The sequence below is a fragment of the Trichechus manatus genome, unplaced genomic scaffold, assembly GCF_000243295.1.
Source record: "Trichechus manatus latirostris isolate Lorelei unplaced genomic scaffold, TriManLat1.0 scaffold00161, whole genome shotgun sequence".
In the NCBI taxonomy this organism is placed as follows: domain Eukaryota; kingdom Metazoa; phylum Chordata; class Mammalia; order Sirenia; family Trichechidae; genus Trichechus; species Trichechus manatus.
The window spans coordinates 5,489,314-5,513,002 of record NW_004444097.1 but is presented as its reverse complement, the minus strand read 5'-3'; the positions used below and the strand labels follow the sequence as shown (position 1 = coordinate 5,513,002).

The 23,689-nt window shown below is 38.2% G+C and overlaps 1 protein-coding gene across 1 annotated transcript in view; it reads left to right on the top strand.

The window, feature by feature from the left end:
- Nucleotides 1–23,689, top strand: part of ATP8B4 (ATPase phospholipid transporting 8B4 (putative)) — a 256,394-nt gene that overhangs the window by 213,075 nt on the left and 19,630 nt on the right. Inside the window, exons 20-24 of the mRNA XM_004386306.2 lie at nt 662–773; nt 2,780–2,885; nt 15,837–15,984; nt 19,910–20,093; nt 20,644–20,867. Of these exons, the coding sequence (XP_004386363.2) occupies nt 662–773; nt 2,780–2,885; nt 15,837–15,984; nt 19,910–20,093; nt 20,644–20,867 (774 nt within the window). The remainder of the gene's footprint in view (nt 1–661; nt 774–2,779; nt 2,886–15,836; nt 15,985–19,909; nt 20,094–20,643; nt 20,868–23,689) is intronic.

Sequence of the window (23,689 nt, the reverse complement as noted above, 5' to 3'; positions counted from 1 at the left end):
TGCCATGAAGAGTGGCACTCTGGCTCTAAACCATCCTGGGCACATGAGATTCTGCTGATATATGTGCTGTCCAGAGTGTGGTCTATTCTGGAAACCGCTCTTCCCTGACACCCCAGTGTTTGGGTTGCTCAGCCATTGTGAGGTACTAGGGAGGGTGCCTTGTTCATTTTTGGATAAATTAGAGCACAGGAGCCTTCACTTTTTAGTTTTTGGCATCTGCTGGTTTGGGGAATGGCTCTAATTTTTTTTTTTTTTTTTTTTTTTTTTGTGATCAGCCTCCTGACTATAGGGTGAGGGCTTTGCTTTGGACCTCCATGGTTGATACATGTGGGCTAGCAGCTAGGAGTTCTTAAGTCCCTAGAGTCCCAAATGGCTTCTGACCGTGCAAACTAACATGCTGTCTGAGCATATTACGCCCTATCATGAATATTCTAGTTCCCAGGATCTCTGTCATTAATTAGTGTGCCCCTCACTTAGCTTGACTTGAGGTCCCTTCCAGACCATTTCTGCACGTAGTGGGATGATTGCTACATCAACGCATCATAATTTCTGTCTTCATTCTATGTTCCTTGATCTCTAGACTCTGTGATTAAAAGCTATAGATGTAATGAATGTTGGTTGCATGCATTAACATTAAGGTAATCTCTATTTTTCAATGAAGCTACTAGGTGCCACTGCTGTAGAAGATAAGTTACAAGAGGGTGTTATCGAAACGATTACAAGTTTATCACTAGCCAATATTAAGATTTGGGTCCTAACAGGAGACAAACAAGGTAATTTGAAAATGAATTATCATGATGTTTTGAAAAAGGGAAAATAACTTCTATGGTAAAATTGTAATTAACCAAAAAGCTTAATTAATTAAATATTTGTTCAGTCCTCCATATAGGAAAGAGTTGAGACACAAAAAGAAAGCTAATACATTGCAAGAATTTATTATTGAGAAACTCAACAAAACTAAGACAAACTAACAAGATACCTTCAACAGTATACCCTAGGGTCAGTTGACTTTCAGCCCAATTGCCTGTTTCTCTTAACTGTAATAGTTATACCTATAGGCAACAATGGTATTAAGAATGTTTAACAACAGCTCCATATGAGTGTTGCCCCCAATGAGGACAGATGTTTGCACAGCACTGAAGCAGGACACTGAAATCCTCAAGGTCTCTCCTTTAGTTTCTAGATGGCAGGGAGGTTTGGGAGATTTTGGAGGAGGGGCCAGGATGGAGAGAAGGCTTTGGAGAAACTCAGGGCAGCAGCTGTTTATCAACTGGTATGGAAATATTTTGGTATCTTAATAACCATTACAGCTGTCCCAGTACAAACTAGCTGAATTCCAGGACTGCCCATACAAACAGTGAGAATGGAACCACCTCCAATCATGACAAACATGCTAAGTTATCAGAGAAAGAATTATTATGGTCAGAATATGGTGTTTTCTAAAACAGAAAAAGGGAATCAGTACATTTTGGATCTGTTGCTAGCAGTAATGGTGAAAACCAAAAATGATTTTATGCTTGACCATCAGGAAGCTGATAATGTTCAATTAACTGACACACACATTCTTTTAAGATTCTATCTGTTAGGTATTTTTAAAAGAGCATTGGGGAATTTAGATGTGATAAATCAGTTCTCTATATCTTCATCCAAATCACTGATTACAAAAAATAAACAGTAGAGAGTTGAGCCCAGTGGTGTGTTACTAGATAGAGACTCCCTAGAATTTGATATTGATCAATGGGAACAGCTGTTCCCTTCATTACAAACACTCGTAAGTTTACTATTACTTGGCTTCAATTTCTGTAGTTAATACAAAGGATGGAGCCCTGGTGGCACTATGGTTAAGAGCTCTGCTGCTAATCAAAAGGTCAGCAGTTTGAACCCACCAGACACTCCTTTGAAACCCTGTGGGGCAGTTCTACTCTGTCCTATAGGGTCGTTATGAGTTGGAATCGACTCAACAATGGGTATATATATATATATATGTATATATATATATATACACAAAGGATATGCTGAGATTTTATCAATTGCCTTCCTTGATTTAGGGCACATCCAATAACCCTATAGAGTTAACTAGAGTCTAGTGACTCTGTAGAGTTAGATAGAACCTAATGACTACTGAAAATGGAAGAGGTTACCTAACTATCCTAGGATCCATTTCTATAAAATTACAGGAGGAACTGCTTAACATCATGTAATTTTCCAGTTCTCTAGTATCAGCAATCCTGGGTGATTATTGAGATGTTAGTCAAATCCCAAGTTTCTACTCATTTAATGGCAATGTGGCATGCAGGAGAAGTATAAGAATTTTAGAGGAACATTTTTATTGTTCAATTGTATATTTTGTGAGCTTTTTCTTTAATTTGCCTACCATATCAGAACTGAATATTAGCTAAGTTTATTATTTTAGCTCTCAAAAGGCACTATGTGAAACTTCGGGTAAAATATTTTGTATTTGTACATTTGACTATATCACAAGATCTTAAGATATTTTCAGGAGTACTATTTTGAGAATCAAGAGATTTTTGAAAGTAGATGAGAAGGCTAGATCCATATATATTGTTACTTCACCAAGTGGTGAACTTAGTCATGGAACCCAGATCTTTGAATTTCCCTCTGTGTCTCTTTCCTTTTATCATTTATCATGCTCTGTTTGACATTAAGGGGGCCTGCAGTCTGTAAAGAACTACAAGTATTGCTTTGAAACTTACGAAAAAGGCACTTATGTTACCAAGTAATATTCTAACTCATTTGTGCTTCATTTTTTTTTTATCAGAAACTGCCATCAACATTGGTTATGCCTGCAACTTGCTGACTGATGACATGAATGAAGTGTTTGTTATAGCAGGGAACACCAGTGTGGAAGTTAGAGAAGAACTCAGGTAAGTGCTAAAGGAAGGAGAAGAGGGAAGGGAAGGGAAAAGGGAAGATCAAAGAGTTGAGAAAGTGGAAAAGTAGTCTACAGTAGCCTATGGTCCTAGCTTACTACAGAGCTCTTTCTTTATGTTTCCTTAGCTCTCATTCATTTTGGTGACAAACCAAGATAAGTTTGACATCAGAGATAACTTATTGCCTTCAGGTCTTCAACATTTCTCAAGTATTTTAAGAAAAATATTTCAAGTCATTTATGTTATCCTTTAAAACTATACATTGTTGAGCGTATGCTAATTCTTACATGGAGATCAGTGATCAGCATCACTGAAGGCACTTGCTAAAAATACCAGTAATTCCCTAACTTCATTCTGACCTAAAAATTAAGTATCTCCAGGGGATGGGGATGGGGAATATGTACTTTAATAAGCACCTAGATGAAGCTTGCTATCAGAGAAGTTTGGAAAACACAAAGGAGGTACACGTAAATTTGAAATAGAGTCTTTCAGCACTGAAGAAAGTAGATATTTTGACATAGTAGTGATTGAATCCAGATATACAATGCTTACGAGAAACAAAATAATGTGAAATTTGTGTAACAGTTACATAGTACTGCTCCGTACTGTGTAAATAACAATATATATAAATATAAAAACAGAAAACAAGCCAGTTGCCATTCCAGCTCATGCCAACCCTATGTATGTCAGAGTAGAACCGCCCTCCATAGGATTTTCATGGCTGTGACCTTTTGGAAGTAGATGGCCAGGCCTTTCTTTCTATGTGCCTCTGGATGGGTTCGAACTACCAACCTTTTGGCTAGTAGCTGAGCGCTTATCTGTTTGCACCACTGTCTTAGTCATCTAGTGCTGCTATAACAGAAATACTGCAAGTGGATGACTTTAACAAAGACAAATATATTCTCTCACAGTCTAGTAGGCTAGAAGTCCAAATTCAGCGTGCCAGCTCCAGAGGAAGACTTTCTCTGTCGGCTCAGGGGAAGGTACTGGTCATCAATCTTTCCCTGCTCTAGGAATTTCTCAGCTCAGGAACGCCAGGTCCAAAAGACGTGCTATTCTCCTGGCTCTTGTTTCTTGGTGGTGTGAGGTCCCCATGTCTCTCTGCTCACTTCTCTCTTTTATATCTCAAAAGAGATGCACTTAAGACAAAACCTAATCTTGTAGATTGAGTTCTGCCTCATTAACATAACTGCCTCTACTCCTGCTTCATTAACGTCATAGAGGTAGGATTTACAACACATAGGAAAATCACATCAGCTCACAAAATGGTGGACAACCACACAATACTGGGAATCATGACCTAGCTAAGTTGATACATATTTTTGGGGAACACAATTCAACACATGACAGCCACCTAGGAATTCCTATATATAAATATGTTGTTGTTAGGTGCCATCGAGTTGTTTCTGACTTGTACTGACCCCGTGTACAACAAAATGAATCATTGCCTGATCTTGTGCCATCCAAACAACCATTGCTATCTTTGAGCCCATTGTTGCAGTCACTGTATTAATCCATCTCGTTGACCATCTTCCTCTTTTTCTCTGACTCTTCACCTTACCAAGCATGATGTCCTTCTCCAGGGACTGGTCCCTCCTGATAACATGTATGTGAGACAAAGTCTCACCATCCTCGCTTCCAAGCGGAACTCTGGCTGTATTTCTTCCAAGACAGACTTGTTCGTTACTCTAGCAGTCCATAGTATATTCAGTATTCTTCGCCAACACCACAATTGAAAGGCATCAATTCTTCAGTATTCCTTATTGTTGTCCAGCTTTCACATGCATACGAGACGATTGAAAATACCATGGCATGGGTCAGGTACACCTTAGTCCTCAAGCTGACATCTTTTTAACACTTCAAAGAGGTCTTTTGCAGCAGATTTGCCCAATACATCATTTTCTTTCTTGACTGCTGCTTCCATGGGCATTGATTGTGAATCCAAGTAAAATGAAATCCTTAACAACTTCAATGTTTTCCCCGTTTATCATGCTGTTGCTTATTGGTTCTATCGTAAGGATTTTTGTTTTCTTTATGTTGAGGTGTAATCCATACTGAAGGCTGTAGTCTGTGATCTTCATCAGTAAGCGCTTCAAGTCCTCTTCACTTTCAGCAAGCAAGTTTGTGTGATCTGCATATAGCAGGTTGTTACTGAGTCTTCCACCAATCCTGAAGCCACATTCTTCATATAGTCCAACTTCTCAGATTATTTGCTCATTATAAGGATTGAATAAGTATGGTTAAAGGATACAGCTGTGACACACACCTTTCCTGACTTTAAACCACGCAGTATCCCCTTGTTCTGTTTGAACACCTGCCTCTTGGTCCATCTACAGTTTCCATATGAGCATAATTAAGTGTTCTAGAATTTCCATTCTTTGCAATGTTATCTATAGTTTGTTATGATCCACACAGTCAAATGCTTTTGCATAGTCAATAAAACACAGGTATCCTCTGCTTTCAGCCAAGATCCATCTGACATAAACAATGATATCCCTCATTCCACAACCTCTTCTGAATCTGGCTTGAATTTCTGGTAGTTCCATGTGAATGTATTGTTGCAATGGCTTTTAAATGATCTTCGGCAAAATTTTACTTGCATGTGATATTAATGGCATTGTTCAATAATTTTTGCATTCTATTAGATCACTTTTCTTTGGAATGGGAACAAATATGGATCTTTTCCAATCTATTGGCCAGGTAGCTGTCTTCCAAATTTCTTGGCACAGATGAGTGAACACCTCCAGCACTGCATCCATTTGTTGAAGCATCTCAATCGGTATTCCATCAGTTCCTCGAGTCTTGTTTTTTGACAATGCCTTCAGTGCATCTTGGACTTCTTCCTCAATACCATTGGTTCTTGATCATATGCTACCTCCTGAAATGGTTGAACATCGACCAATTATTTTTGGTACAATGATTCTGTATATTCCTTCCATCTTCTTTTGGTGCTTCCTGCATCATTCGATATTTTGCCCGTAGACTATTTCAAGAATTGTAACTCGAGGCTTGAATTTTTTCTTCAGTTCTTTCAGGTTGAGACATGCTGAGAGTATTGTTCCCTTTTCGTTTTCTAACTCCAGGTCTTCGCACATTTCATTGTAATACTTTGTCTTCCCGAGCCACCCTTTGAAATCTTCTGTTCAGGTCTTTCACTTCATCGTTTCTTACATTCGCTTTAGCTACTCTACGTTCAAGGACAAGTTTCAGAGTCTCTTCTGACATCCATCTTGATCTTTACTTCCTGTCTTGTTAATGACCTCTTGCTTTCTTCATGTATGATGTCATTGATGTCATCCCACAACTCATCTGGTCTTCAGTCATTAGTGTTCAATGAGTGAATTCTGTTCTTGAGATGGTCTTCAAATTCAGGTGGGATGTATTCAAGGTCATATTTTTGTTCTCTTGGACTTGTTTTAATTTTCTTCAGCTTCATCTTGAATTTGCATATGAGTAATTGCTGGTCTGTTCCAGAGTCGGCCCCTAGGCTTGTTCTGACTGATGATATTGAGCTTTTCCATCATCTCTTTTCATAGATGTAGTCAATTTGATCTCTGTGTATTCCATATGGTGAGGTCCATGTGTATAGTCACTATGTATATTGTTGGAAAAATGTATTTGCAATGAACAAGTCATTAGTCTTGCAAAATTCTATCATGTAATATCTGGCATCATTTCTATTGCCAAGGCCATATTTTCCAACTACTGATCCTTCTTCTTTGTTTCTAACTTTCGCATTGCAATCACCAATAATTATCAATGCAACTTGATTGCATGTTTGATCAATTTCAGACTGCAGAAGTTGGTGAGAGTCTTTAATTTCCTCATCTTTGGCATTGGTGGTTGGTGCATAAATTTGAATAATTATATTAACTGGCCTTCCTTGTAGTTGTATGGATATTATCCTATCACTGAGAGTGTTGTACTTCAGGATATATCTTGAAATGTTCTTTCTGATGATGAATGCAATGCCATTCCTCTTCAATTTGCTGTTCCCAGCATAGAAGACTATGATGGTTAAGACTGTGTGTCAACTTGGCTGGGCCATGATTCTCAGTGTTTTGGCAGTCATATAATGTTGAGATGTGATATGTGATATGTGATCACCCCCATGTTGGGATCTGCTGTGAGTAGCCAATCAGTTGAAAGGAAGTTCCCTTGGGCTTGTGGCCTGCACCAGAATATAGGTGGACCTTCTGGCTTTTGCTTGCACTGGATCCTCGGCTATATGAATCAGGAGAAGCCTCTATCCTAATCCATGGGCTTGGGAGGTTCCAGCCTCTACAACCACTTCAGCCATTTCCTTGATATAAATCTCTCTTTATATGTATTTATACTCCTTACTGGTTTTGCTTCTCTAGAGAACCCAACCTAAGAGATAGACCATATGATTATCTGATTCAAAATGGCCAATACCAGTCCATTTTAGCTCACTAATGCCTAGGATATCAGTGTTTATATGTTCCATTTCATTTTTGATTACTTCTGATTTTCCTAGATTCATACTTCGCATATTCCACGTTCTGATTATTAATGGATGTTTGCAGCTGTTTCTTCTCATTTTGGGTCATGCCTTATCAGCAAATGAAAATTGGAAAGTACTTTGAGGAGGCAGCTCTTCCCCAGTCATATTTTGTGCTCTTCCAACCTGAGGGGCTCATCTTCTGGCGCTATATCAGACAACGTTCTGCTGTTATTCATAAGGTTTCCACTCGCCAATTTTTTCAGAAGTAGATTGCCAGGTCCCTCTTCATAGTCTATCTTAGTCTGGAAGCTCCACTGAAACCTGTCCACCATGGATGAACTTACTGGTATTTGAAATACTGGTGGCATAGCTTCCAATGTCACAGCAACACACAAGCCACCACAGTATGACAAACTGAGAGATGGTGGGGATATATAAAAAGTGCTGAAATTGGAAGTAGACGTGGACAAACATTAAATTTTGAGAAATAATATTTCTTAAAATATACTAGTTTATTTTATTCCTTTGCTTTCTGTTACTTTATTTAGAGGAAAACATATTTAAAAATCCACATAATTATTTCCTTAGCACTTCTTAAATTGCTGTATTACAACAATTTTTGCTTGCTGCTGCCTGTAGTAGCTTCTCTAAGCTCAATCCACTTTAGGTCTGCCCAAGCAGATTTTTGACACAGAGGCAAACTTAGAGTGCTTGCTACATTCTAGAGTAGGACTAATCTTCCTTCAACACAACAATAGAACACTATGGGCTTCCTTAATGTGTTTTCATCTTTTATACCAAGGTACTTATATGTTCCTGAACCTTGAAAAGAAAGGAAACGTTTAATGTAAACAACACCTATTGATATTTACAAATCAAATCTTCCACCTTCACTGTGTCTTATAACAGAGTTAAAAAAAATCTTCTTCTTTAGATGACTTTTTATATTTTGGGGAATTTGACAGTTGCTGAAGGAAGATAGATGTCAGATCTAGATTCTAATAAACCTATTGCTAAATTCTCCAGGACAGTCTGTGAGACACTATTGTAAGTAGTCTGCCTGTATTACCTCATTTAATTCTCAAAGCAACCCAATGGTAGATACCATCATTTTCCCCCTTTTACAGATTAGGAAATTGAGGCACAGATAAGTAATTTGACCAAACTTTCATAACTAGTCAGTGGTTCAGCTAGGATTTGAATGTAGGTAGTGTGACCCCCGTGCCTGTACACTTGCCATGTGCCTCCCTAAACACATTTTAGATGTATTCTTACTCCCTTTAAATAATTAATCTAAAAAAAATAGTTGTTGAGGCATCTTACAACTTCCCTTGAGAGTGATCTGACACTGGTTAGCAGCTTGAGTCAAAATACATTTCAAGGGAGACAGCCAGATATAGGAAGAAGAGGAGACTTTGTATCAGCTGGATCTGAGTTGGAATCCCAGCTTCATGTTCACTGGCTGGCTGAGTGACTTTTGGTATGCTCTTTAACCTCTCTCTGCTTGGTTTCCTTCTTTGTAAGATGGGGATAAAAATATCTTACCTATTTTATTCTGAAGATTAAATAACGTCAAGCTTTATGACTGTTCAGTGAGCATCCTTCCACCTTCTTACTTTTCCTTTCTCTATTTCTTCCCATTCCCCTTCTCTCTTTCTTTCAGTCATTGTTCCCAATCTTTCCACCAACAAGGACTACTTTTGTTAATATCTATCCAAAAGGCCCTATGGAGCCCATCATTAAAATTATGTAAATGATAATAATAAAATTATATCAATAATAATTAACCAGATTTCCCAGTTGTTATTTGGCAAAGACATACAGTCTCCAGTCATGGCTTCTAACCAGCATAATATAGCAATTTTCGACACCAGGTTGATGTAATGGTAGTCAAAAGTAATATAAAAACAAAGATAACATTAGTGAGTCTATGCATTCATATCATAGGCAAATCTGCATTTTTCACTAAGCTTCTTAAGATATTGAAAATAGCATGCTGGCCCCTATTACAACCTTTATGCATCCCCCTTCTCAATTGGTTACTGCAGGTTGATCAAACACCAGTACAAATGCATAGAAACATGAAAAGAAACCATGTCATATTCCAGGAACAATATTCCAAGTTGTAGATGGAGTGTATGATAAAGCTAAGGGTGAAGGTGATATTTTAGAGATGACATTGGAGACATACTGATTGACAAGAAAACATGATTAGACTTTATCCTGACAGTATTGTATAGTTACAGATGTCTTCTCAGCACAAGAGTGACATGCTCAATTTTGCATTTTAGAAATAACAGTCTAGTGACAGGGTGGATTGAGTATGTTTGGATGGGAAAATGAATGAATAGTATAGGAAGGTACATCGGGAGGCTGTTGGAATAGCAGAGTTTAGAGATGATAAGGGTTGAATTTAGGCAGCAAGCCTGTGACAGTGGAGAGGAAAGAGTGAGATGAAATCGACAACTAGTTTGGAGGTAGAAAGGATAAGACTTGGAATTTGATTGGGTGCAAAGAAGACAAGTGAAAGGATGCTTTGTCATTTCTAGCTTGTACAGCAGATATGAATTTCACAGTCCAGAGTACACTCTAGCATGCAAGAACAGAAGCTTGTTAAATTTTCTAAAACTGAACTTGAATCCCTTTTCTGCCTGATAACAGAACAATTAAACTAGATGTTTTTGATTAATTTAGTTTGAGTTTGGGATGCACAATTTCCTCATCTGTCACTGATCATCAGCATCTCTTCTGCAGGCATTTGGCACTTCCTATTTCTGTGTCCCTGTCTGGTCTCTGGTCTCTTTGGGTTGTTGGCTTTACCTCTCCCTCTCAACTGACTTCCACACCCTCCTGGGGAAAGAAGAGGGAAGGTTTGGTCTCTCCTCCATCTCTATGGGTCTAAGAAGCTTGGACTCACACATGGCAGTCACTGTTACATCCCTTTTCTCTACTACCCCCATGTCACTGCATCTCAGTGGGAAGCAGGCACCCCTCCACGCTCAGATTCCCAAAAACTATCTGAGCATCCTCTTACCCACATCCTTCTGCCATCCCCAACCAGTCCAGGGTGTGGGGCAACTCCTTTTAGGGACTCACCAGCATCTAAGCCCCTTACTCTTCAAAGTCCCTGGGATGGTAGATGCAGAAAAGTGGTCATTTTTTTCTAGACTGTTGATTATGGAACATTTTATGTACTGATTGCTTTAAGGATTAGTCTTTTGTGACTCCAAGAAACTTTTTTTCTTTCCTCTAGAAAAGCTCAATTAGTGAACTTTCAAGTCGCTGGAATTCAGAATGATGGCGATGCTATAAGTTTCAAGAGTATATTTGGGTACTCAAAAGCAAAAACTTGACTCTTTTTTCCCCCTCTGTATTTGGCTCTGTCAGATCCCCCTGAGGCAAAGCATGTTGTTGACTAAATAAAGAGGGTCACTGGTGGTAGTGGTAGTAGCTGGAAAAGAGGTGGGAAAATAAAGTTAATATCTCAAAATTTTATCGAGCTAAATTTCGTTGACTAAGTAGATGACATAACTGTCATTATTTGGGAGGAATGTGGATTAATATGAATTCTTATATACTGTTGTTGGCAGTGTAAATTGGTAGAAACTTTCTAGAGGGGAACCTAGCAATATATTTCAAAATCTCAAAATATATATACACTTTTCACCCAAAAATTCCCACTTTCAGGAATTTACCTAAAGAAAATAAGTGGATAAAATACATGAATATGTATATAAAGGAATATTCGCTGCTGTATCAATTATAATAATAGAAATTAGAAATAGCTCAAATACCCAGCCATGAGGAATTTTGTCAATAACTATGACATATACATGCTGTTGAATACTATGCAGTCATTAAAAGTAACTGTATATTTTATTGACATTGGAAGATGTTCACGATATATTGGTTAAGTGATAAATGAGATTACAAAACACCATGCACAGTGTGATCCCTTTTTTTGCAAAAATATTTATGTGTATATATGTGTATGTGTATAAAACATTATATGTCTGTATTTATCGACCTACCTACCTATCAATTCCAGGAGGGAATACACAATGGCTCCATCTGGGTGATAGAATTACAGGTTTCACTTACTTTCTTATTTATGGCTTTTTGTGTTTTCTGAAATTGCAACAATGATCATGTAATGCTTTTACAATTAGATAAAATAAAAAGGTTATGTCCATTTTTTAATGAAAGGAAAAAATATTAAGATGGCGAAAAGGGAAGAATTTCCATTTAGACCCAATATTTCATGACTCTTGAGACCTCCTTGCTGAAGTGGCAGGCTGATGATATGTTTATTTCAACTCACACTTTGAAGTAACCCCATTCTTAGAGTCTAAGACAGAGAGGCAATGCATAGAATACAATCTTACATTTTCTTTTATAATTAATATAAATTATAATACATTTATATCATGCATTAATTAATACTAGAATGGGGGAGAAAAAGAGCATTCAAGAAAAAATATTACTCCAAGGTATTCTCTGCTACTTATATCTAAATCCACAGGTTGGGGGATGAAATATTGAAATCGTAAGTTTGACCATTCAGTTTTCTTGTGTTATGCTTTTGAGTTCAGTGGGAGTTCATGAAAAAAAAAAAAAAGCATATCAAAAGAACAGGACCTGAGTGATAGTAGCTATTGAAAGGAAATGACCTAAATGCTCATACTTAAACCTGTCAAATGTGTTTAGTTTATTTCATAAACATGGATATGTAATTTTCATGCATATCATGCATATGGCTTGTTTCAAAGTTAGTGTCATAAAACCATTTAGACACTTTCAGCCCTGGGTTAATTTTGCTGCATTTAGTATTAAGGGCATGGCCAGAGATCTACAATTAAACTTTGCTATGGTTTCTCAGAATATTATAATGTTGATTATATTTCGCCAACACATGTCTTCTGCCAAAAGGAATAGACTGAGAGTGTAATTTTGGTGGGTCTGAATGGTGAGCGCATTTCATATTTTAATTTTGTAGCATTTACCACGTTTCATTACTAGAAAAATTCATGTCCTATAACTAATTAAACCATGAAGTTATTTCCCTGCTTCTGAGAAGTATGCCAGTGATATACCTTGGAACTAATATGTACTGTTTAATCAACAAAATATGCATTTTTTAACATCTTCTCAGTAGAATATTATTTGTTTGAATAAGCAGGGTTCTCAAACATAAAATGGCTTCATGGCCAGATGAGTAACGTTAGTTGTGTGATCTGGGCTATGTATAAGACATTAGGGAGTGGTGGGGCCTTTGGTGAAGGGAAACATCATGTCCTGAATAAAGTCATACAGATTTTTAAAAACACAGTGCAGGTCAAATAAAATATAACTTGGTCCTAATTCCCAAGTTCTAGTCACCCAGATAAAATGTTCTAGTAGATTAAATTTCTATTATAAACTGTAAAACTTCAAAGCACTAAGTAATCTTGAGATCTTCTAATATATAAAAATATAAAGTTGAGCAGCAGTCCAACTTTTCATAGCTGGTATCTATTTTGACTTGTCAGTGCCTCCTTCTGATTGCTTGGTCTCCTTCCCTAATTTCTAACAGTGAAAGTGGTTCGGGGATTGAATGTCTTACAGGTCACACAGGTAGTAAGGGATGGACATGGGACTTGAAATCAAGATTTCATGTACTTCCTCCCTTTCTCTACTATGGGCAGGTTAGCACTGTCCCTTACCTGCTCCGCAGGTATGATGTCTTAGTAGCAAATTAGAGGCAGTCTGTGGCTGATTCTACTTGTAAACCAGTTTGGTGTACTAGATCAAGAAGTAGGAGTTTGAAGACCTGGGTTCTAACCCTGAGTCCTTCACTCGCTGATCAAGTTGGCAAGAGGTTGGGTAATTTGACCATGGGCACATGAGGTCTCAGAAGCAAACCTTAGACTTGAACCTAGGTCTCCAGATTCCAAGTCCAATGCTCCAGCCTTTGTACCAAAGCCAAGGTTGTCTTCATTTAAACATGGTATCATGGTTTCAACCCATTTCCTAACAGGTCCTTTTAATATTTTAATATAGAGTGCCTTAATAGGGCTGACAAAAAGGCTTTTTTTCCCTACCATCTCTTTTCTTCTTGATAGATTGCATGCAAGCCAGTATGAGACTAACTGTGCTTTGCTATGCTTGTGGCGACACAGTGCTGCGGATGCCGCTGGCGCCTCAGCCATTAATGCATTTCTACATGCCAACATTGTAATAAACTGCACTTCATTACCAAGTTTGGAAAAAACAAGCATGCTTTTGTATTGGCGTTTGTTATTTGTATTCTGTGGTTAAGAATTGTGTGTGATGCCTGCAAAGATGTATAGTTCATATTCACTGAAGGGAGTTATGTGTGGTTTTTTTCCCCCCACTAATATATTTGTGTGTGTGTGTGTGTGTGTGTGTGTGAGAACCAGCTGCTATTTGAAGAAATAAGTTCCAGGAAAAAAAGGAATGACTGCAATAGACATGGGCAAAGGTCTAAAAGTGTGGGAGCCCTATCTGGCGAGGAGACATTGGCCTCTGGGGGTGGGGGGTAATACAGTGGGAATTTAAGCAGAGCTGGAAAAACTGTCCCTTTTTTGCCTGGAAAAGGATTCATGTGAGATGTTAGGAAGACAGTTTGGGATAAAAAAAAAATCCTGAGTAAATAGAATTTCAGCCAATACTTTCATGAACTTCACCCTTCTTTGGAATGTTTTCATTCTCTGGGGAGAAAACAGAGATTGAGTCATTTATACAGCGTGAGTGAGAACTTTACTAAAGAAGAAACCTCATGAGATGTTTTCCCTTCAGTGCTTTCTTAAAACCCAATTTGTGAGCTCTGCAACCTTGTCAGAGAAATGGAGAAATGTTCATTTCTAAGGAATTCATCCCCCTTACTTTCTTTGATATATAGGACTGTAAATTTTCGTCACTGTAAGGAGGATTCCCTAACATGATTATCTGATGCAAAAGCCTGATCCTCCCACTTACAGCAATGATTTTTCATGTCTGCTCTGCCTCCCCCTCCCCACCCTAACTCCCTAAATTTCACATGTATCACTCTGACTTTATAAATCTTTTTCTTTGGTTCTGCAAACTGCTAAATGTATGATATCATCCTTGGAGCCAGGGGCATGTCACCTCTTGATTCCTACACATAGGCTGTCATTTTGATCCTGGACAGCAGAAGGAGATGTTAAGCCAGAAGATATTTAAAAAAAAGAAAAAAAAAAAGTATGTAATCAATTAGTGGCACATTTCAAATAATTAGAAAGCTGAGGGCTAAAATGTTTTTTTTTTATAGTGAACATTCTCTTCTTTCAGAGGAGCCTCAACATAAAATCATTTTCATAAGTGTTTTCTACATATAATGAACCTTCAGGGAACCATTTCATTTTGATGTAAACCAAAACATTCATTTTTCTGGCCTATCTCTGACTCCCCATTTTCTCATGGGTGCTTGTGCTGTATATGCAAGTTTGGCCTGAAGTGCTAGTGGCTGACATGGGTACCCATCAGCAGGAAGCTTGGTGTGCTGAGTCCTCTGCTGCACGGTTCTCCAGTTGTGGGTGAAGCTTCTGTAGCCATATCGACTTGCACTATGCTACTTCGAAGACCGTCATCCATTTATCCTGAAGCCAAGGGCCTTGGAAAGGAAATCTGCCCCCCTTTAAAGGCATCATCTTTCCAATTTGAAGGGAACAGTACAATGCCACTTCCAAGAGTGTTATGTCACCATAAAATCATCCTCTTAAACAGCAGAGAAGGATGGGATGTGGGCAGGATTGCTCCACAGCCACTGCTAATTAGGGCATTTGGAGGATTTTCCATTTGGGAGGACCCTCTACATTTTGGCATCTGTTGTGTCTTTTCCAGAAGACTTATTCTATTGTTTGAACTGACGAGTACAATTTTCCATTAAAATACACTATTATAATGACTGTCAGTTCAGTAAATACCATCATTTGTTTTTATTGACTTTTTTTTTAAAAAAAAAATATGCTTCTCAGTGGACTCTTTTAAGCTGGATCACATTGCACTTTTTGCAAATTGACGGATTTATTTTATGTATAGATGCCCTGGAATTCCTAGATTAATTTTCTTTGGTCTTTCACGTTCCATTATTTAACAATATTGCACATCAGATCAGTGTTTCTTAAGTCTTTGAAGCTCAGACAACCTTATGTACCAAATTTATCAAGAGACTCTTATTCAAACCCAGATCAAGATGGTGATTTAGCTTTTAGGTAATCTGAAACATTCGAGATAATTGTTTTTGTTATGTTTACCCTCCTACTTCCTGGAATTTGGAAATTTGCTATGCTATCCCCATCACAAAGAATTATCCACCTAGCTTACTGAAACTGGATCTTATGCCATAGCCTGTCTGAAGAGTGATGAAGTGAATTTACCTCTGGGTCACTTCCTTGTTAGAGTTAATAGGTATGCTCTGTATACTTCGTTATGATTTGCTTTTCCTCTCCTACTTTAAGGAAAGCAAAGGAAAATTTGTTTGGACAAAGTAGAAGTTTTTCCAATGGCCATGTAGTTTGTGAAAAAAAGCAGCAGCTGGAGATGGACTCAATTGTAGAAGAAACCATAACAGGAGATTATGCCTTAATCATAAATGGTCACAGTTTGGTGAGTTCGCTTAAGGCTTTTGTTCTTTCTTCTTCTTTACCTCAATAATCATCTCTATTGTGCTGTCAAAATGACACCTCCTTTTGAGTTTTCCAAACAAATGACACTAGTAGAAATAGGGCATACACAATGATTTCCTATTTGCAAAGGGAAGGGAAACTTCTAATATATATTTCATACATTATTGTTTGAACCACCACAGTGAAGGGGAGGCTCCAAAGAAATACTGAATTCACAGACTATAAATCTTCTCTAAATGACTGTAGAATATTTAGCAGTATGATTTAAGTGTTTTTCTCATGGGGGGTATCACAGCTCACTGTTATTTGATTAAATAATGCAACTGGATGGATGTATTGTAATTATTGCTCTTGTTAATGTTGGTGATTTGCAGAGCACAGCTTGACCTTAGGATAATTACCACACCAAATTATTGCCATTAAGATACCTCTAGTGGTTTTTCTCAATAGCAGCATTTTACAGCAATGCCAAATAATTTGCTTTGATTAGAAAATCTGGTTCTTGTCATAATAGAATATACTTGTATTGCACTTTTAATGTAGTTCAGGTTCCAAATCTTGAACAAATATCAAAACACTCCTTTGAGTTTCTAATTTGAAAGAGAAAAGCTCCTATTGCACTTCACTGAAATTATCATTTATATGCACAAAGAGCTAATCTTGAATCTTTCTCTGGCTTTAATGATCATTTTTCACTTTCAGAGTCTGGAAAATAAGTGTATCTTCTTGTAGACAATTTCTTCGAGGACAAAAGAAGTTGGATATGAGTATATTGTATTTCCCCTTGTGATCAGCTGTCTGTTAGCTCGTAGTGCTCAGACCATTATCCAGCTGGATTCCAGACATAATGATGTGTTGCCTTCTACACCATGGAAAGTTACAGAGCTCAGCTGCAGGCCAAGCTCAGTTGAAAGTTTTCCCAGATGACAGGAACCTCCTCTCCCTTGCACAAATGAACAGCAACTGGAAATTCTAAGCCTCCCAGCTGGAACTTGGGGCTGGTAGCCTCCATGTTGAATTGCCCAGGGACCACAATGTGGAAAGGGTCTACACTAAGTTCTGCTTTGACTTTCTCTCAGGCTCAAAGTAGCCAGTGTGTGATGGGATTAGAGTACCCAGGTGACTACATTCACTCTTGTCTATTTCTGTCTCTAAATAAGTTGAAAGAAGGAGCTGAGACAGATGCTCTTCAAGAACCCTTTAGCTTCAAGGCCTGAAGATCAAGAGACCATTAAGTGTCAATTGTCATTTAAGGAGACTTGATCATATTTCTGCTAGTATAGTCAGATGCTTTTTACAAAGAAATCATGATTCCAATTTGCTCAAATCCTGATTCTTTGCAGAATGTAATTGGAACTTTTTGATTTAGAGTTCTACTCTGGTTTTTTCTTGTTGATAACAAGAAAAGAGAAAAAGGGGGACCATTTTGGGCAAGACAGCTTGTTACATACTTTCTCTTTCAGAAAAGGAGATTATATTTGAAAATGTGAAGTCATTATCTTCCCCTAGGAATTGTACATGAGAATTTTCTATACCAGAACCACATTTTTTTTTAAATTGTGCTTTAGATGAGAGTTTAAAGCTCAAGTTAATTTCTCATACAAAAATTTATACACATATTGTAATGTGACATTGGTTGTAATCCCTATAGTGTGACAGCACACTCCCCCTTTCCACCCCGAGTTTCTTGTGTCCATTCAACCAGTTCTTGCCCCTTCCTGCCTTCTCATCCTGCCTCCAGACAGGAGCCACCCATTTGGTCTTGTGTATCTGATTGAACTAAGAAGCACACTCTTCACGAGTATTATTTTATGTTTTATAGTCCAGTCTAATCTTTGTCTGAAGAGTGGGCTTCAGGAATGGTGTTAGTTCAGGGTTAACAGAGCATCTGGGGGCCATGGCTTCGGAGGTTCCTCCAGTCTCAGTCAGACCATTAATTCTGGTCTTTGTACTAGAATTTGAGTTTTGTACCCCACCTTTCACCTGCTCCATCTGGGACTCTCTATTGTGTTCCCTGTCAGGGCAGTCATTGATGGTAGCCAGGCACCATCTAGTTTTTCTGGTCTCAGGCTGATGGAATCTCTGGTTTATGTGGCTTTTTTGTCTCTTGGGCTAATACTTCCCTTGTGTCTTTTGTGTACTTCATTCTCCATTGCTCTAAGTGGGTTGGGACCAATTGATGCATCTTAGATGGCTGCTTGCAAGCTTTTAAGATCCCAGACGCCACTCACCAAAATGGGATGCAGAACATTTTCTTAATAAACTTTGTTATGCCAATTGAACTGGATGTCTCCCGAAACCATGATCCCCAGGCCCCAGCCCCAGCTACTCTGTCTCTCAAAGCGTTTGGTTGTGTTCAGTAAACTTCTTAGCTTTTGGTTAAGTCCAGTTGTGCTGACCTCCCCTGTATGTGTGTTGTCCTTCCCTTCACCTAAGATGATTCTTGTCTACTGTCTAGTTAGTGAATTCCCACCTCCTTCCCTCCTTAACCTTGTAACCATCAAAGAATGTTTTGTTCTGTGTTTAAACCTTTTCTAGAGTTCATATAATAGTGGTCTCATACAATATTTGTCCTTTTGAGACTGACTAATTTCACTAAGCATAATGCCCTCCAGGTTCATCCATGTTGTGAGATTTTTTTATAACCATCCATCTCTCTATCCATCCATCCATCCTATTAACATTTATTAAGCATCTCCAGGCCACAGTGCTAAAATCTAAGGATACGAGCGTGACTAGGATGCAGAGATAAGAGTATGAATATCTTTCTAGTGGTAGAGGTGATCACACCGTGGTATGACAATGCTAGAAAAGACGAATGAACACCGTGCTTTGAAAGTATAGAGGCAGGCACATTTAATTGCTCTTGGGAAAGTCAGGGAAGACTTATTGGAGAAAATGATATTTTCAGTTAGAGGAAATAGCAAGAGTAAAAGCACAGAGGCAAGAAAGAACCTGCCAAATCATGAGAAAAATGTAATTTGGCATGATGGGAGTAAAGAGTATACCTAAAAGTGATGGTAGGAGATAAAATTCAAAAGGAAGGTAGGGGCTACATTTAAAAAGCTGTGAATGTCTTACTAAGGAATTTATAGTCAAAAGTTTCTCATAGATTATTCAAAGATTCAAAGATACCAACGATTTAATGTTTAAATGGATTCCTGTTTCTTCTTAATATGTTTATTAAATAACGTACAGTGACATGTGTTCTACAAGATAAATCATACAGTTAATTGGAAGGGATTGTGTTCTCTTTTATAGTAATTTCTTGGCAGATAAAGTCTCATGTGTTTGGAGGTGACCGAGGGTGGAGATGGTCAGGGAACCCTGTCCAAGACACAGGTTGCATGCTACCCTTTGCACAGGCTTCTCTTGGTTTCAATCACTAAGTTCTTCAAGCACTTATCTCCAGATCATATGCTTTCCATCTTGCTCAAACGTTAACAACCACAGTAACAAACACCAAATATACAGAAGGACAGTGCAAAGGAAATGATTGCATCATGCAGAAAAAACAAATCACCATCATTTTGTAGCTCACTCTTAACTTAGTGAGATGGGGTGTCGATTCTGTCTTTTAGCTTCATTAATTTTAGTGTTTTCTAGAACTTCTCCAGCATTTAACTGTATCTTTCCAATAAAGCATGATAAGGTGTCAAGGAGAACACACCAAAGGTGCTGTCTTTTATCTTTTTTTTTTCCTTAATTCCGTGGCATTTAATAGGGGTTCAATATTCATTTCTTTAGTTAATTTTTATTTTATCATCAATAATGATTTGTTAAAGTGAATTAAACTGTATGGAATGAATCAGTTGATAAAAAAAAAATTTGCTTCCCAAATTACCTCTCATTCATTGTTTCATAATTCTTTCTGGAATTTTTTTTTTTTTTTAATAATAACATAGGCTCATGCCCTAGAAAGTGATGTCAAGAATGATCTTCTAGAACTTGCCTGCATGTGTAAGACCGTGGTGTGCTGCCGAGTCACCCCACTCCAGAAAGCCCAAGTAGTAGAGCTGGTGAAGAAGCACAGAAATGCCATCACTTTGGCCATTGGCGATGGAGCCAATGACATCAGCATGATCAAAAGTAAGAGGACATTTTCTCATAGGGGCATGCTAGATACAAAGTGTTTAGCATTTGGTAATATGCCATAGAGATTGCATTAAAATTGACTTTTGCCAGTGGTTCTAAAGTGAATGATACTTTCTGGGTCCAACACGTTGATCATTAGCATTTATCAAAATACCTCTTTGTCTTGAATTAAATCATCTGTGTATTTTCAGGCTAAGACAGAACATTGGTGATCTTATAAGGTTTGGGGAAGTAAGTCCTTATGGTGTAGAGGAAACCATGGATCCAGAGTCACAAGACTTGGGTTTAGTCCCAACTTTGCCATTTACAAATTTTAGAACTTATGTAAATCACCGAACTTTTCTGAGCCCAGTTTCCTCTTCGTAAAACTGGGATAAATACCTGTCATGAGTTTTTCATGAGATAGTATACGTGAAAAAACTGCAACTGTTTATAGCTGTAAGGTTTCCATAAATAAATAATAACATAAAAGTGGAATGACAGATTCCCAAAAGAGATTGTGTCTTTGTTTTAGGAATGAACGTGTCCCTCCTTTCCTTCGTAGGTGCTCACATTGGCATTGGCATCAGTGGCCAGGAGGGACGGCAGGCAGTCTTGGCCAGCGATTATTCATTTGCACAGTTTAGATACCTCCAAAGGCTTCTGCTTGTTCACGGAAGGTGGTCCTATTTCCGAATGTGCAAATTCTTATGCTATTTCTTCTATAAGAATTTTGCATTCACACTTGTGCATTTCTGGTTTGGTTTCTTCTGTGGTTTCTCAGCCCAGGTTGGTAAAAAGCTCTTTTCTTTCTTTAATAAGATCCCCTGAATTGCAGACGACTCTCGTTTATGGCTCTTTACTAACAGAGCGTTTTTAACAGTATATGATTACATAATTGATAGTTGACTTGAGCTTTGAACCCAAGAAAAATATATATTTAACTGGAATTTTATTTATTTTTTTCTTATTTACATAGTAATCAATGAGTACTCCTTCCCATGCATTTTTGAGTTTTTACTTGAATGTTTTGGAAAGATAACAAACAGGTAAGCTTAATGGAGAGTTTTAATTCAGAACAGAAGTCTAAGAAACACTAACGAGAAATTTTGAGGTGTCTCTGTGAGGAAAGTGGTCACTCACCCAACACGCTGAATGTATATTGGCTGAGAGTTAATGTGTTTTAAATCAAGGAGAAGTAAGTGATACCCTGACGTCAAGGTTGTTTTGACAGCAATTCATCAGGTAAAAATGGAGTTATAGATAAGGTTGGCAACAAGAAAGAAAATAAGCACATTCATGAGTTTGGGCTCTATTTTTATATCTACCCATATTCATTTTAAAGGAGAGTTGTTTAACCCTATATCTTAAATATTGGGAAAGTTTTGTCCTGGGTAGTAACTGTGAAATGTAAGATCTATAGCACTGAAAACCACTTATGAATAAAAAATAAATTCCACTGAAAACTTGAGTGTAGGTATACTATTAATATTCTGAACAACAACAACAAGAGAAAAAGGCTGTCCTTGAAAATGAAGTGGTAAATATAATGCTTATAAAGAATTCTTTAGTTGTCCTTCCTTTTGGGTTTAATCAATGATGCTGGTTTTAATGAATGCATGAAGCTAATTTTTTCAGTCACTTTAATTCCAGAAAAATTGAGTATGAATTAAAACTTGGCATTTTATATTATCTCAATGTGCAGAGATAGACTAATGAATTCTTACTGTAAGGAAAATATATTTTGTATATTTTTTTCCCTTTTTCTGGGAAGTTGAGATTTCTTAAAGTGAGGCACACCTGTGCCCATTCCTAATAACCTCTTTAAGGATAATATGCCCAGAACTAATAGCAGAATATGCTGATGTTTTTGCCCTTCTTGGGAATCTCTTGATAGTTTAAATAGAGCAGAGTCTTGATTTTAGCTTCTCAGAAGTTATCTTAGTGCTACTTCAGAGCAGCCATGGCAATGGGATACCTACCTGTTCACAGCTCCTCCTTTCTCCAACAAAGACAAGTATGGGAATGCAGCCTGTGTCTTCCTAGGGTGGTGACTATCCCTCCACGTAAGAACAAAACAGGGATATTTGCCAAAGATTTAAATTTCGTGTTGCAAAGGTTTGGGCTTAAAGAATCACAAAACTGTGAAGGGACAGCTTAACCCTTATTTAGCTGCTGACCTTTTAGTTAGCAGCTGAGCTCTTAACCACTGCATCACCATGCCCCTTAGACCTCTTAGAACCCTGAAAATAGTTTTTGATTTATATTTAAACACATCAAGCTAGATAGGCAGGTTTACCACCACCCAAAGTTGACTTCGTTGAAACTGTGAAATTGAAACTAAAGTTCAATGGCTTCTAACCTGTACGTTTGGGTGTTTTTCTGCTCTGCTCTGTGAATCTGATAAAATTGGCCAGAGTCAGGTATTAAGCAACTAGATTTTTAATTCTCTCGCCAGTATTTACACTTGAAAAGAGAACAGCGAGGGAGAACCGTGATTGCGACAGAGACACGAGGATCTGATGGTTCAATTCCAACTGAAGAATACACCACCCGCCTGTGATTAGGTTTCTGAAATGTTTGCTTTAACTCAGCCTGTTTCTTTTCTGTTTTCCTTTCTTCTCCTTTTCTATTTTTCACACTGAAAGCTCTAGTTAATTGCACAACCTTCATTTTGAATCTAGCATCAGTCCTGACCGGCTGTGTTCTTTCCTGTGTGGGTAAATTGGATTGGACCAGTGGTTCTCAACTGCTGGAGTGCACTGGAATCACCTAGAGGCTTGTTAGAGCTCAGATCTCTGGGACCATCCCCAGAGCTTCTGATGCAGTAGATCAGAGGTAAAGGCCAAGAATTTGCATTTCTAGTAAGTCCCCTGGAGATGCTGATATTGCAGATCTAGGCACCATACTTTCCCCATCCACTGGGTTGTGCAAAAGGAGTCCTGGTAGCACAGTGGTTAAGAGCTTGGCTGCTATGCTAGCTGGAAGGTCAACAGTCCGCCAGCCGCACCTTGGGAAAGATGTGACAGGCTGCTTCTGTAACAGAAAATCAGGTCTGTCTTGCTCTTTTCCCTGAACTTAGAGTGAAATCCAAACTGTTGACATTTTGTTTTGTCCATGCTGGATGTTATTCATCTTTTTAGAATAAAGGGACCAGTTTAGCAAATGGCTCATCCCTCAAAACCAAAAATTTCTAAAGGGCTTAGAATCCCCTCATCCCTCCTGTCAAAGCTATCATCCCTGAGGCTTTAGGACAGGGCCTGGATGAAAAGGGATGTCTGCTTCAGGGTAGAGGATTGCTTTTCCCACTTTACCCAGTGTATTATGATTAGCTAGCTTAACTATGAGTTCTTGAGAAAAGGAAAATCATCTATAGGGCTCATCATCTCGAATGGTATGTGGCACATGGAAGGCATTCTGTTCATTTCACGTTGTTGGGCGTTTCTAGAGCCCTGTCTTGTACTTGAGGCAAGTGCAGCAGGAAAGTCCTTTCAATACGCCAAGCACTCATGCAAGTTGCCGCTTACTCCACCAGCACTAGAGGCCGTGTATGCTGACTCCAGACGGACTCTGTGTAAATGTGTGCAGCCTGGCCCACACTGTGGGGACGG